This window comes from Paroedura picta, chromosome 1, assembly GCF_049243985.1.
Source record: "Paroedura picta isolate Pp20150507F chromosome 1, Ppicta_v3.0, whole genome shotgun sequence".
In the NCBI taxonomy this organism is placed as follows: domain Eukaryota; kingdom Metazoa; phylum Chordata; class Lepidosauria; order Squamata; family Gekkonidae; genus Paroedura; species Paroedura picta.
Window position 1 is genome coordinate 37,460,871 of NC_135369.1, and position 16,325 is coordinate 37,477,195.

The 16,325-nt window shown below is 42.9% G+C and overlaps 1 protein-coding gene across 5 annotated transcripts in view; it reads right to left on the reverse strand.

The window, feature by feature from the left end:
• Positions 1-16,325, reverse strand: part of SPTBN1 (spectrin beta, non-erythrocytic 1) — a 212,672-nt gene that overhangs the window by 121,134 nt on the left and 75,213 nt on the right. The window contains exon 4 of one of the 5 annotated variants that reach the window (XM_077334207.1): positions 6,396-6,469. The exons of 3 other annotated variants lie outside the window; for them this stretch is intronic. In XM_077334207.1, coding sequence (XP_077190322.1) covers positions 6,396-6,469 — 74 coding nt within the window. Of the gene's footprint in view, positions 1-6,395; positions 6,982-16,325 lie in introns of those variants that run through there. One more of the 5 variants, XM_077334193.1, reaches the window with a different exon arrangement.

Below are 16,325 nucleotides of genomic sequence, written 5' to 3' on the forward strand. Positions count from 1 at the left end.
TTTCAAAGCAAGAAATGTTCAGGTGGTTCAGAATAGTTGTATGCAGAAGCCTACACGTAATGTAAGAGAAAAGGGCAAGAAATTTAAATTTTGGTTTTCCTCACAGTAAGGAAAGGAGTTGGTGAAGCTGTACTTCAACCTAGATATGGATACAATGTCATAGGATATAATATCCTTTACCTTCCTGTGCCCTCCCGAAGCACAGTCCCCAAATCCCCAGGAATTTCCGAGCCTAGAGTTGACAGCCGTATACTTTATTGTATGTGCTCATAGAATCATAGAATAATAGAGTTGGAAGGGACCTCATGGGTCATCTAGTCCAACCCCCTGCACTATGCAGGACACTCACATCCCAATTGCTCATCTACTGTAACCTGCCCCCCTTTGCCTTCACAGAATCTGCCTCTCCGTCAGATGGCTATCTAGCCTCTGTTTAAAAATTTCCAAAGATGGAGAACCCACCACCTGTACTGTACTGTATGTTTATATTGTATGTGTTTTGCTGGGGGCCTTGGTCTGTAATTTTATCTTGTTTTACTGCATAGTTTATTGTATGTACTGTACTATTCTGTACTTATAGTGCTTTTAATTGTGCAATTCAATCTGCGCTCAGGGAGAAAGGCAGACAATAAATAAACAAAACAAACACCATCCTCAAGTATGACTGGCAATCTGTCTGTGCTTGAAATTCATGGGATTTCCCAGCTCAGTCCAGTGAATTTGCATCACCATAACCTGTTCACCATAAGCACAATTCATAAACCAGATTTCCAGATAGGCCACAAGTGCTTTTTAACAGGAAAGCCCCTAAGAGCCATAAATTGTTTATGAATCCATACTAGCATTGTGCATAGATGGGGAAAGGCATAGACCACAATGGAAAACTGTAAATGTGGAGAGGAAACTGAACAAGTCCAGTTGAAAAAAGAGCAGTACTGACATGATGTGAAGAGAACTGGTGGGAAAGTTATGCTGCTTTATAAGTACAGTCTATTGGACTGGAATTGTGTTGCACAGCTAGGCCAGTATACAGTCTCTATGGATGCAATGAATGCATTGACAACGTAGGTGACTGGATTATGCCTGTGGAGTTTGCACTGACTCATGTTGGCACACTCTGGGCTGCTCAATGACACTGGAAAGTAGAGTTAGCATTCAAAAGGTGTATCTTTTCAAAATGCAAGTTCTGTCCAGTTAAAAAAATGCAACAAAAATCAAAACCTTTGCACAGAATAGCACAAAACGTGGTTGAAAATGCAACAGTATATAAGGTGTTACATAGCGCTTAAGACATTGGGGTATACAGGTTCATGTGATCTCCAGATCAGGACATTTTTTGCAATTTTAAAAGGAGACATTGTCACTTCACAGTAAATGCTGGCAACATTTTTTTATTGAGGTTTTCCTGGCTTCACAGTACCCAGGTTGCTAAGGAAACAGCAGCACAAGATCTGTATTACAATTACTCTATACGGTTTGTCCTCTGTTCAGTGCCATGAAACCTAAAATTAACTGAATGGGCCAGCATTCCTGCACACAAACAAAGAGCAATGTTGCAGTTATTCTGAGGTTTAAAAAGTCGTATTTCTAGCAAAATTATTTATTTAAATCCTTCCTGTTCCATTTTACCTCCTCAGACTCAAAGCGTCACACGTAGTGTTGGATTTGAGCCCGTAAGACTTGGATTTAAGACTTCTATAAGATTACTGCATAATCTGGTTGGTTTTCATGCTGTGATTTTCAATACCCAAAGGAGTCTCAAAGCAGCTTAAAATTTCTTCCCTTCCTCTCCCAACAACCCTGTGAAGTAGGTGGAGCTGAGAGAGCTCTGAGAGAACTGTGACTGGCCCAAGGTCACCAAGTTGGCTGGAGATAGACCACTACACCATGCTGTCTGGCCATTCCTTCAAGAAGCTCAGACTGGCATACACTACACACCCCCCCTCAATTTTATAATCACATCAACCCTACAAAATAGGTTGAAAACAACTGATTGACCTAAAGTCACCAATATGGAGTCACAACAGATTCCTGGGAGGTCTTTGACTTGTTTGTAACCAAGGTGGATTAGAAAACAAGCTCATAGCAGCAGACATAGCCAACCTCTGAATGTGGTTAAGCCCAACATTAACGCTCTTTCCTAAATCTTGGGAAGGGGGACTATCACATTAGGCTTAATTATACTGTAAGAAGCTACAGAGAACTACCATGAAATACTGCTAGTAACACAGTAAACAAAGTAGTTAAGATATTGCTGTTTGCCAGTATGTAGAATGGGGAGGGGAATTCCATAAATCAACTGCATCCACTTCAGGATCAAGGGGCTGTTTTACCTTTGTTTGGAAATACTAGCTACTTATCTCACAGATTCTGGGGATGGTGGATGAGGAAACATTTCCCATCCTGACTTACAAATCTCAAAAGGGCTTTTCTACAAAGATAACAGAGTTGTACTGTTAAAAATTGTTCTGAAAGACACTTGGGTACAGAATTAGGGGCTGTGGTCTGAGCAGAATTTGTCTTGTCTGTGGCCATAAATGGGATCCTATTGTATAATCTCTGCAACCCTTTAATATGTCTTGTTAATGCTTTGCTTTGAGTTCTGTTTCAGATTCCTGGTTGGTTCCAGATTTCTATAATGTAAACACCATTGCATCGTTTGTGGGATTTGCCATCCTGTTTATTGTATTGACTAACTCGGTGTAATCTACCTTGAACGCAGTGAGAAAAGCAGACTATAAACTACGCAAATAAATAATTCAGTAAATACTAAAGCAATGGTGCATTCAAAGACTAGAAAAGCTACACAAACGGCTGCATTCAGATGTCCACTGAACACTAATCAAGTCAATGCACACATTGCCATTGTGATCACACACATTCCTCTTCTTCTTTCTCTTGAGAAGGGAACAATTAAGTATTTTGGTTTGAAATCAACTCCAATGATGTCCCAGTGCAGATCCCTAGGGGAATCAGAGCCTGTTCAGCTGATTCAAATCAAGATTTTAAACCAGTGTGTTTTAGACTCCCAGTTTGAGGGGAGGCAGACAAACTCCAATGCACCCAAGCTAACAGCATTCATACAGCATGGGGTCACTCAAGTGGAATTTGGTTCCAACTCAGAACCCCCAGTCATGTTCCATGCATGAAAAGAAGGGGGAGGAGGAAAGTCCATGTGAGAACAGCAACAAGCCATGTTTGTGTATAATCTTGGTTTTCTGGGGCTTAGCTGAATACAGATAAGAGTATCAGCAGACAGTTTCCAAAAGATGACAGTTTATTCTGATCTTTGGCTTTTTATTATACTCATTTGTATTTACATTTATATTCTCCTCTATGTTCAAAGACTCGGGGCAGATCGCAACAAAGATAAAATTACACATATAAGATATAAAAATAGAAATTTAGCTTAATTTAAACTTGGTTGTAAAAACGTTAAAACAAAGAATTAAATACTAAATTGCCCACAGTGACTTTGACCATCATATGGGAAAGAGGAGGGAGGGTCATATAGAGTAGGCCTCACTGAGGATTTAGTTTGGTTCATTCTGATGGAGAGGCCAGTGAATTCAGTTGTTGCTTCGGGCCTCAACCATCGGCCCGGCAGAACCGCTCAATCTTACAAACCCAGCAGAGCTGTCTAAGGTCCCACAGGGCTCTGATCTCATTTGTCATTCCACAATGCTGGGACCAAAGCCAAAAAGGTCCTAGTCCTGGTTGAGGCCAGTCTCGTCTCCTTGGGACTGGTTTTACTCACTGGAACTTAAGGCCCTTGGGGGGACATAATGGGAGACATAATAAAACATATCCTGCTCTCAAATCCCACCCAAACAGTATATTTCAGTACTTTTTGCCCCAACCCTAATTCTTCTCCACTATGAATAAACAGGCCTTTGTGATACAGTACTGCTCCATTCCGTTTTCAAATTGTCGTTGGAATTTTTGAATGGAATTGAACTCAGTCATTTTTACAAAACATAACCCTCCTGCAAGAGTCAGTTGATTCCACCAACAGTCAAGCCACTTGCAAAATCAACTTGCCTTTCCCAATGGGATATCACCACGTGCCACACCAATTCTTGAAGCAGTAAAAAGGATAAAACTGTTCCTTTTAGGTCCTGAACAGGCTCAGTACACTTTACAGAGGTGTGCATACGGCTTTGCCAGCTCAGCAACACCTGGAAGTGATCCACCTCCAACGCAGCTTGACTTCTTACTCTTTGATCTGGACCTTGTTTCCCTTTGCATTCTGCATAGTAATGCAACATACCTATGTGCTGAGGATTGCTGAACCAACTTTTGTAGATAACATCCCCCACTTTACCTACAGAAAGGTATTTTTGTTATGTAATACCTTGTGTATCTGAGGAAGTGAGTGGTAGCTCATGAAAGTATACACACCAATACATGCTTTAGTCATTAAGATGCCACAATTCAAAACAATAAAGTTTTCCAGATTGTCTTATTGATATTAGACCTATACTTATACTTTCCTATGTACCTGCTCCAATTGTAAAGTTTTCTGTCCTGAAGGTTACTTGATGTAAGTTGCATTGTTCTTTTAATGCCATTTAAGCTATACTTACTGTAAGATGCCACAAGACCCTTGATTGTTTCGGCCAAGAAGCAAAAGAACTAGACCACTACAAGCTGTTCTACATATCCAAGGGGTCTTTTAAAAACAGCCCACCTTCACCCAGTGGGAACCCACTTTTGAAACTGGAGGGATTTTCAGAAATGGCTGTGCCCAAGTTCAGAGGCCTTCAGTTCAATGAAAAAAACAACACTACAGACACTGGACAAGCCCAAGCTCTTAGATACATCTTATACAGCTTTATGGACCCCTGTTCAATATCCTGCAGCAAAAATATTCATTTAGTTACTACAGTGTACATTCTGGCACCCACATTCTTAACATCCAGCCCAACTAATATCCTGCTGGTTTGTAAACTGCCCCAAGCTAGTCATATAAGCCCAAACATAAAATAAATACATCTGGTCAAATTTAATTTAATTTGCGTCCCATAGAAAAAGAAGAGTTGGTTCAGATATGACACTTTTCTCTACCCAAAAGAGTCTCAAAGCAGCTTACAATCACCTTCCCTTTCCTCTCCCCACAACAGGCACCTTGCGAGGTAGGTGCGGCTGAGAGAGCCCTGATATTACTGCTCCGTCAGATCAGGGCTATGAGGAGTCCAAGGTCACCCAGCTGGCTGCATGTGAGGAAGTGCGGAATCAAACCCAGCTTGCCAGATGAGAAGTCCACATTCCTAACCACTACACCAAGTTGGCTCTCATAACATACAAAATCATTTCTGTGAGGCATTCTACAAAATTCAGCAAACTACAATGAATGAAGGCAGAAAAGAGAAAGAAGGAAAAACACACACAGCCATAAAACTGGAGGCTTGGAAGGCAACCAAACCAAAGGCAGCATTCTCTGGGCTAACAAAGATCCTTTCTGACAGGAACTGCAGTATCCCATCTGTGGGATCGCTGAGAGAAACAATAAGAAATATATACAGCATGGTTTGAACTTTTGACTGCTCAGTGTAAATGACTAATGATATGTGAATCTGATAAAGTGTGTATAAATGGTGGCTTTATTTTTAGCACAGAACCATTTCACATTTCACCTAATATTCTACCTACAGTTTACTATTTTACCCCATTCATGTCAGAAGTCTGCTATAGAGAAGACTGAATAACTGCCTCTTGTCTACAACCACTTGGGATTCTAAAATTCACCAAGCGTAACCTGGATCCATCATTGCCCCCCCCCCCACACACACACAAACACTGTTGTTTCACATAAAAGTGACAAACAAAAGGACTCTGTAGAAATCATCAGAAGACCCTTTTCCAGTTGCATTCCCCTGATAAAATCAATGGAATGTGAGGAATGGAATTGCCCCAATGTAAGCCAATTCCTCCTAACACTGGATGCAAAGCTTGGAGCTATACATTGGGAATGTGAAAGCCTTGTGAGGGGAATGCTTCCTTCCTTCCTCTGCTTCAGAGGGAAATCTTCAGCTCAACACCTGAAGATTGTAAATGGCCAAAGGGGATTTCAGACAAAAAGACCACTCCCTCTTCCCCCATTTCCTTGTCCTATTGTTCTAAATGACAGGGTCTGAGGTGGCCCTTCCCTTAACACCTTTTCCGGCTGAGCCCTGGGAGGCGAACGTGCCTGAATGCAGGGACACAAGGAAAACCAGCCTCGAGGGCCTGCTGAAAGAATCCATTTATTCTTTTGAAATCGGTGGGCTCTGCGAACCACCAATTCTCCCAGGAGCATCAGAGTTGCCTCATCTTGTCCCGGAGCTCCATCTCGTAGCAACGCTTTTAAAAATAATATTGACAATAATTATAAGAGAAACATCACAGGAGCTTACCTTGCAACTGCTTGAATCTTCCTTCTAACTGATTATAATTATATGGCACTGGAGCCACGTAGCCGGGGGACAAGGGCCCTGGCATGCTGGCCGAGTTCTGTAATTCCATTTAGGAGGGGAGTGGTGTGATGCCCAATTGCAGCATGCAAAAATTATGTAAAAAAATAAGATATGGGTGTATATATATATGTGTGTATATACAGCAAGCCCGCAGGTCGCTCCAACATAAATCCAAGCAGATTCCAGTTTCTTCAGCAACGTAGCAACTCTCCCCTCCCTTCCAACTCCCAGGATTTCTTAAAATCTACTTAATCTGTTCCAGTTTGAATACCAGCTTCGATTGCTTTCTTAGGAAAAAAAAATCCAGCTACAGGCGGCAACTCAGGCAAACTTAAACCAGCGTGGTTTGGTCTGTGATCGCCAGAGTGGGAAGGGGATTTCGCGTGCCGGCTCTAATGTAACGCGATCCTACAACCCCCAGCCCGACCACCCCCGGGGTTCGAGTCCGAGGCGACGCAGAGGCAGCGTGGAGCCATCCGCCGCCTCCCTGCCTGCCTGCCTGCCCGCCCGCCCGCCTCGACTTCCAGTAGCGCGCACACACCTCAGACCTTTCTGCTGGTTTGTAATATCATCAGTAGCCACTCGCTGCGTGTTTAGTGATGATGTCACTTGATTAGCATAAAGCATTGTCGAGGAAACCAAGACTGAACCAAAGGAAGACGGCTGGGAGGGGTGGCGAGGCGGCCAAGGGACTCCGGGACCCTGCGCCACGCCGGGCAGTTTTGGGAATCCAAGGCATTTGTCCAGAGGGAAACGTCCAACTTCGCGCCCGAAAGGCGACATGTTGCAAGCCGGATTTTCAACCTGGCCGGTTTTTGAAAAAGAAAGGCGAGGGGTATGTGGGGGGGGGGGGGGGTGAAACACCTATGCGCGCACGCACACAAACACACGCGGGGGAAAAGCAATGGAACCTTCCTAAACAAAGCTGGTGGAATTACACTCTTTTGTTAAGAGCCTCATGTAACGGAAAAGTCTCAGATTACTATCGCATGAAAAGGAGGGCACTTTTCTTTCTTTATCTTCAGTGCTGTACACTTGAGAGAGAAAAGGAGAGAGAGAGAGAAAGAATGAAAGTAACTAACTCTCAGGGGACAGAAGGCTCATTCAGTATTTAGCATCAGGCACACACACACACACACATATGCAAAATTCCCTGAGAAGCCCACAGTTTGGCCAGCATTAGAGGCTAATGAGACCTTGGGGGGGGCGGGGGAGCTCTTCCCTCAGCAATTCCCTTAGATTCGGGTTAATTGGCGATGCTAAATATTTTGACATTTGGAGGAGGGGGGTGTACCTCTCCATCCCTGCCTTCTGGTTATACCCTAATGGCTTTCCGCAGATTACACTGGGGACATAATACATCTTGTGTTTATCTGTGCAAGTGTGTGCGTTGGTCAATTAAAAGAAGGACATTTTGTTCACTGAAGGGCTTGGATCTTCAATTAAGCCATTTGGTACAAAGGCGCCGTGAATGACAGAAATGACGAATCGATTATGTGTGAAACCTGGCTGGGCTGAGATGACTCCTCCATCCCCCTTTAAGAAGCAGCCTTCGGAAGGATTCAGTAGATACATTCAGAATTCCAAACATAAGGGGTCGGTCTGAATCATAGTGATGTAGATCAGGGGTGGGATCCAGCCACACCCATTATGGGAAGTTATTTGCTTGTATATCAGGATTGCTCTGCACGATGACAGGTCACTGTGCATAGTGATAGTTGATGATAGTTGGTGATAGTTGGTGATAGTTGATCCATCATGGCTCATTCAGACACTCAAGCCTATACTTTGAGCAGCATTCTTTTGATGAGCCTGCCTGTGTGAACGTTTCTCACTCTGGTCAACTGGCTGAAACACTGACCACTGCTCCTCATTTTGTCCTCTATCATGTACATGAGTCACCGCAGTCTGGCTTGCCTCCATGATACTTATGACCTGCTGCAGGGGTAATCAAACTGCAGCCCTCCAGATGTCCATGGACTACAATTCCCAGAAGCCCCTGCTAGCGAATGCTGTTTGATTACCCCTGACCTGCTGCCAAGAATATTAGGTGAGGGTAGAGACTCATGGTGAAGACCTACGAGTTTGCATGTATGCATTAATCACAGGGAGACTGCAGCATCTGATGGTGGATTGCACAGAGTAAAACTGTTATATGGCAGTTGTAACAAAAAAGCAAGTTTTGACATCCTTCCAGGCTTATAATGTTCAGGGAGTGCCCAGATGTTCAAGCTGCAAGGGAACCATCAGTCACAGACTGAGCTGTCCTAAGCAGAGTTACGCCCTCCTCAGACCATTGATTGAAGTGGACTTGGAAAAGTGTATGCTAGACCTGACCTGGGTAGACCAGGCTAGCTCAATCTCATCAAATCTTGTGAGCTAGGAAGGGTTGGTCTTGGCGAGTATTTGGATGAGAGACGACCAAAGAATACAAGAGTTGGGATGAGGAGGCAGGCAGTGGCAACCCACCTCTCAATGTCTCTTGCCTTGAAAACCCTACAGGGGTTTGATTGACAGCACTTTCTACCACCACCAACTATGCTTAGGATTGTGGCTTGTGACTGGGCACACCCGATGGTCCATTCCATTGTCAGATGAAATAAACTGTTACTTATCGAAGCTAATGCAGCAATAAATCATTATATTTAGCCTTTATCTCAAAGTAGCTCACAGCAATTTGGAATGAAATGATTTTTTTTTTCAAAGGCATGCAACAGAAGCTGATGATTTCTGTACAGCAAACTCTGCTGATTCTAAAATTGTCAAGGGTTTTTAACAGGAGCACTTGCAGTACAATCCAAAGCAGAGTTATTCCCATCTCAGTCCGTTTAAGTCAATGGAGAGTGGAGTGTGTCCACGCCTACTCAGAACTACTATTTTACTTTTGCAGTTATAGCTGAAATAATTCATTTGAGAAGACATATGAAAGGAAAAGCTGGGGCATCCCTGAAGGGGACAGGAGGCCTTGGCATACATGAATACTTCTGTATTAAAGTTGTATAGCAGGGGAACTCTCAGCATCTAAATAAGCAGTACAATGATACTTCAAAAAATCTTTACCAAATGGTCACAGGTTCTGGTAGGGAGATGTTTCATTTGTCATGACAGCTACAAATGCTTCTGTCACATATACAACTATGTCCCACACAGCTAAGGCCAAAACAGAATCAATGATAGGAAATCCATGAGGGCATCTCTCATAGTCTTCGAAAGGAAACTTTTTTGCCATCAAATTACAGGTGATTTATAGTGACCCTGTAAGGTTTTCAAGGCAAGAGACATTCAAAGGTAGCTTGCCATTGTTTGGAAAGCAACCCCAGCATTCCTCGGAGGTCCCCCATCTAAATACTGTCCAGGACTGACTCTGCTTAGCTTCTGAAATCTGATGAAATCAGGCTAACCTGTGCTATCCAGGACCGGGCAAAAGATAACTGCTGGGGGCAATTTATATACGGCTGCAATCCAGACAATTTTAAACTTTGTTCCTTGCAGTTAAAGGCACTGGCCATTTTTCCCTACAGAGATAGATTCCCTTTGCACCCAATATCCATGCTTGTGTTTGCAAGCTTGTCAAAAAAGTTGCTGATGCTCATCCCAGCACTATTTCATGCATATCCAAATTCCATTCATTTGAGTCAGCTTGCTAGCTGCCTTCTCCTCATCCTTTGTTCCTTTAACAGTTCAAAATGTTGACTTTGTTTGGATGCTATTGCATGACCATTTTTTCATGCTCAGAAACATGCATGCCCATTCAGTGCCACAAGAGGAAAAGAATGCCTCATTCCAAGGTGTTTCCCGTGGGATTTGTAATTTTATTCAAAAAACGACAGCCTTCAGCAGAAAGGATTCTAGGAAGTTTATCAGGGCTCCTTCTCATTCAAAAGGCTGAGAATTATAATTTAAACCAATTAAGAGCATTCATTAAATTATTTCCCCAAGTGCTCAGATGTTTGTTGAAACCAAATGAACCACTTTTGCTCTTAAAATAGGAACACAACTTGCAAATTGTTAACATTGTAGAGGTTTAGTTATGGGGTTTTTACAAAACAATCTGATCACCTGCAGGGTCTGCAAATAAACCATTCTTCCTAATGCTTCATTTTCGCTATGGCATCTATTTTGTATGGTCTATCTGCTTCCAGCACTAATGGAAAGTTGCATCTTCTAATCCAAAGAATCAGCTACAGGCCTCTACAGAGGGCAAGAAAGTGCATTTGGTGGAACAGCATTCTGATGGCAGTTTAGCAAATCCCTGTCTTTTCACTAAAGCCCTTTGCTGATAATCTTTGCCCTGACAGCTGTCTCCAAAATAGATGGCATTCCCTCAGTCTGTTTCCCAAACAAACAAATGTTCTTTTCTCCCATATGAACTGGAGAGCTGCGAGAACCTACATTCTTCATCTACTCTCCAGTGACACCTTAAGACCAACCAAATTTAATTCTGGGTATAAACATTTGTGTTTGTGTGTGCACATTTTCAGACCAGCACGGCTGCCCAAGAAATTATCAAGAAATAGTAATCAGACTGCTTGTTTGTCAGATTTCCCCCCATGATCAAAAGCATAAGAAGAGTTGTAGTGGACCAAGAATCCATCCTCTCTAGCATTCAACAGTAGCTAGATGTCTCCAGAAAACCCACAACTGGGCCATGAAGGCCTTTGCCCTGACAGCAGCCTCTAAAACCAACAAAATGCTTCACAGCATCCCTTCAGCTCTGTTGCATGTTTCCAGCACATGCTTCTGAAAAATGGAAGCTCCGTTTAGCTATCATAGTCATTGATGGGCCTTCTATGAATGATTTTCCCCGTTTCATCCATTTAAACCAATGACCACTCACAGTTCCCATGACGGTGAATTCCATAGATTAATGAGGCATTATATGAAGAAGTCATTTCTTTGTTGCTCCTGAATCCACATCCCATCACTTTCACTGGATAACCCTGAGCTTTAGTGTTATGAGAAAGAATGAATAAACTTCTCCCACCACACCTCTGGAATTTTATAGACCTTTAATCTGGATAATTCCTCTCTACATATCTGTCTGGGATTTGTAGTGCAATCCTAGATAGAATTACACCTTTTGAAGTCTGTTTAAATTAATGGGCCTAGAAGGGGTTAGCTCTGTTTAGGATTACACTGGAGGTTTGAGCAGAATTTTGGTAAGAAAAGTTCATACATAGCAAAAGAATGCTGACCTAGCCAAAAACATAGGTTCTCCTGTTAAGTGTTCTAAGTTATTGACTCCTTCAGGCACTTTCAATTGTGGGTACTGTTACGTTTCATTTACGCCATACTGAATCCAAATCTCCAGGTATGCATATAACACCTGTAGGCATATGCATTCAACTGCCAGTGCCCCGCCCTTGGCAAACAGGTGTTGCTACGCAAGTCTTCATTGTGTAACGCCAAAGTGCAGGTGAATGAAACCAGTGAGGATTAAGCCTCACTCCAGTCACTGGCCAAGGCCATAAATCATTAAAAACAGATCTTTGGACTGTAACTGCTGACATCTTTAATTAAAAGTATCTCAGGGAGAGGACTGAGAAAGATCAGGGCCCAAGACCTGGGGAAACTGCTTTTGTCTGGAATAGACAAAACTGGTCTAAATAGGTCAGTAGTCTGACTCAGTAAAAGATAGCTTTGTATGTTTATATTAAAGAGGTCAGCAACGTCAGGCCCGCAGGTTGTATCCAGCCCTCTGTTGGTTGTTGTATAGCAGGATTAAAATCATGGGGCTGATAGATAATAGCACAGTTTATTTCACTTGTGGGACATTTGCCAGCTGATTTTTTTTGGGGGGAAGGAGGGGAGAGAAGACGTGTTCCTGGAACAAACTCTAGAACAGTTTATTCAGTCCAAAACTGCTGCAGGCCTCAGGTTTGTTTTGATTTTTGTTGTTCTGCAAAGCCTTGGAGTGGTCATGAGGTACTCATGTGCCCCAAGTTCCTTGCTTCCCTGCTTTTAGGCTTCACATCAGTTCTTTGTTTCAGCTGAACAAGCATCTCAAATAATGTCTTATGGATAAGAATTAATGTCCTCATGGTTGTTAGGCCACATTTGTATTCAAGGAGCTCTGGGGCCTGCTCCATTTTATCCTTGCATTGTTTCAATGAAATAGGTTAGGCTGAGGGGACGGTGAACAGCCCAAAGTTATTCTATGAGTTCAGGGCTAAGCAAGATAATTGACTAACAAAACACCGCAGTACATTACCCTAAACCAGTGGTCCCCAACGTTTTTATCACCGGGGACCACTCAACGCCGGGGACCACTCACCGGGGACCACTCAACGCCTTTTACTGAGGCCCGGTGAGGGGGGGTAGTTTACTCCTCTACTCTCAACCACTGCCCTAACGCTCTCTGATCGCTATGGTAATGTTTAAACATCCCTTCAAAATAAGATACAGACACGCCACAACAATGAACATAAGGAACATTTTATTTTCATGGAAATTTTAACTCATGACAATGACTAATTGTTTCTCTGCAACGAGATAGTCCCATCTGGGAGTGATGGGAGACAATGACACCCGAAGTGTGTTGTAAAGGGCCGGGGGGGGGGATGAAGTAAAGGGCCGGGGGGGGGGCGTCCTTCAGGGCCTACCTCCAATTAGTCGAAGGACCACATTGTTTAGGATCGCTACCCTAAACAAAGACCCACACTACATACAATACATTAATGCATGTAATGGTAGCCCGCAGGCTCCTTATTTGAAGGAAAACTGCTTCCCATGGGGATAACTGGAAACAGATGCCTGGAAGAGTGGCTCCTCAGTCCTTTCCCCATCTATAACTTCTCACACTATAAATTATTCTCTCTTCCCCTCAATTCCCTTCCTGGTGGTTCTCAGTAGATGTTTTCCAAACTGAGAAAAGCCTCTGGGAAGAGAAGGTTGAAGCAGGGAAATGGAAGGCAAGAAAGGGATTAGGTGCCCGGTCAGTGCTCCTGACCACTCCCATGAGGAATGGCTTTTCAACATGCGTTTGGCTGCTTGTGTTCTTTGGGCCTAAATGAGAGTAGCTCAGGACATCTATTTTGTCACCTTTCATGGCAGAACAAGACATTCCAAGGTAAACACAGCAACCCAGGGCAGCAGCTCTTGAACAGAAAGAAGAAACCATGGAATAGCAAGGGGTAATTAGCGCTCCTTGTAATTGCCAGTTCTCTCCCAGTACTTTTCTCCTCCCCATCTTGCTCAAGGAACAAAAATATGCCCAAGATTGGGGGAGGAGCAGAGAGAATGGCCTGGGAGAAGAATTGCAGGAGAGAATCAGCCTACAGGGGAAATCAACATGCATTCCGACCTGCCCACAGATTAATCTCTACCATTGACCTCCAACTCCTTTATTATGATTAACAGGTTCATTGGTAAATACATATTTGCCAGTGTAATGTGTAGTTATGCCTTCCAGTGAGAGGCTACTGTTTGGCCAGAAGGTACACCAGCAGGTATGCCCAAAACAAAGACAAATTTCTTGTGCTGAATGCCACTAGCAAAGACACTCCCTTGCTTGTAAGACTGACTTCACACTTACTGTTTTTCAGCTGGCCCAATTTACATCATCAGCTAAGCCTTTCACAAGAATGCAGGTTGAACTGCTATTTCCTTGGGGTCTAAACTATGGCTATTCATCTCTGCCTGAAAAGGGAAAATGGCAGCTAGGAGACCATATTTCCTTGTATTCAGACAGTGAAGCTGATACTGCCTTTGTAAAGGCCCTTCTGTCCAGCAGTTTAAGTCCAGGAAGCAAAAAATAATTGCACTTCCAGGTTGTTCTGCCTATCTCTTTCAAGTAAGAAAAACAGCAATAAATTAGATAATGGAGATATTTATGCTGGATAGCAGGGCACAACTATTTTAATAAATAAATAAGTAAATAAGAGGACTCCTGGATGATTTAACAGTGAACAGCTGTGGACTGACCATGCTGAACTCCCAGCTGTGGTGTGAAATACAAAACTAGTTACATCAATAAGTTTTGTCAGTGTGTGAATATTCCCTAACTATGGGGAAATGGCTGCTTCTGTATGGAAGAAATTCCACATTTTGTTTGCACAGCAGTTGTGAATCTTATACACACCTGCTACCTCTGGTGGACTTTTTGTCTTTAGAAAAACACACAAACAGTAGTTTGTATCTAGGCTTGGAAAAACATTTTCTTCAGCATCAGACTCGGCAACCCTAATTCTCCATCTCTTCCACATTGATACTGTCCATATGGTCCATCTAGTCCAGCATCCTATTTCACACAGTGGCCAACCAGTTCCTCTGGACAGCCTACGATAGGGCAAACAGGCCCACATATGCTGGACCACACCTTTATGTGTGTGTGTGTGTGTGTGTGTGTGTGTGTGTGTGTGTGTGTGTAAGCTGCAGCCCACTTCTGGTGATTCTGAAAGGTTTTTAAGGAAAGAGAAGAACAGAGGTGGTTTGCTATTGCATAGTCCATAAGTAATCACTAAAAGGGTGAAGAAAATGTATTGTTGAAGCATTGCGTCCTCTGTTCTTTTAACCTGAGACTCCCTTTCACAGTGCTCCATTCATGACATAATTGTACAGCCACACAGGAGGACCAAGAAAAAGCAGGAGCGGTTATGAATGTACCTTCCTATATGATCCTGCTTTTCCCATATCATTTTCATATTCATGAATTAACAGAGTAGCAAAGGACGGAGCCACAGGAAACAGTAGCCACATCATTCCTGTAGTAAGATAATACCCAGGCCTGATTGTATGTCAGCATGGCTAAAGAGTGCTTAGAGCTAATTAAGTGACACTAAGTGATCTTGCGGATATGTTCCCTGGCCCCTACCTGGTGGAATGAGCTCCTGGAAGAGCTAAGGGCCCTGCTGGAGTTATCAGTATTCCATAAGGCCTGTAAGACGGATCTCTTCCGCCAGCCATATGATTGAGGCTGGGGTAGGGTCTCAGTGTTACCAATGGGGGATCCCTCAAAGTCTATTAAGATCAGGACCCTTGCTCCCAGCGAAAAGAGCTCATTGGACCCAGGTGATGAATGGGGTGGGAGATTACAACTCTGATAGTACTGCCATCTGATTAATTTTAAAGGGTTTTTTAAAGGGGTTTATATTGTATTTTATTGTTTTATTGTAAACGGCCGTGAGACGGTATAAAAATACAAATATAAATAAAACAGTAAATAATAAAGATAGTTAACCCGTAAGTATGAGATGGGTAATTTCTCCAGCCTTAATAGGCACATCAAAAATATATGCACATTGAAATCAATATTAATAACATCTAGCCATTGATATTATCATGAAATATTTTATTTCTTTTTGCTAATAGTATATTTTAATTAGAGCCTCTTGTGGCGCAGGGTGGTAAGGCAGCAGAAATGCAGTTTGAAGCTGTCTGCCCATGAGGCTGGGAGTTCAATCCCAGCAGCCGGCTCAAGGTTGACTCAGCCTTCCATCCTTCCGAGGTCAGTAAAATGAGTACCCAGCTTGCTGGGGGGTAAACGGTAATGACTGGGGAAGGCACTGGCAAACCACCCCGTATTGAGTCTGCCAAGAAAACGCTGGAGGGCATCACCCCAAGGGTCAGACATGACTCGGTGCTTGCACAGGGGATACCTTTACCTTTACCTTATATTTTAATTATTGTATTATTGTTGTTCTTTGGTACCAACTCCTTCCTCCCTTTTCATTCCTCATGATTCCTCATCATGAGGGTTATAGTTCATAATATGATACACCTCCTGAAATATTAGGAAAAAGAATCAACAGAGAGATAGACAAACAACCATGACTGATGTGTTAATCTACTTGCATGACATTAACCTAATTCAGCAAGCAACTGCATTTAGAAAAGACTGAATTACCACAGGCAAACATGCCGTAGTGTTTT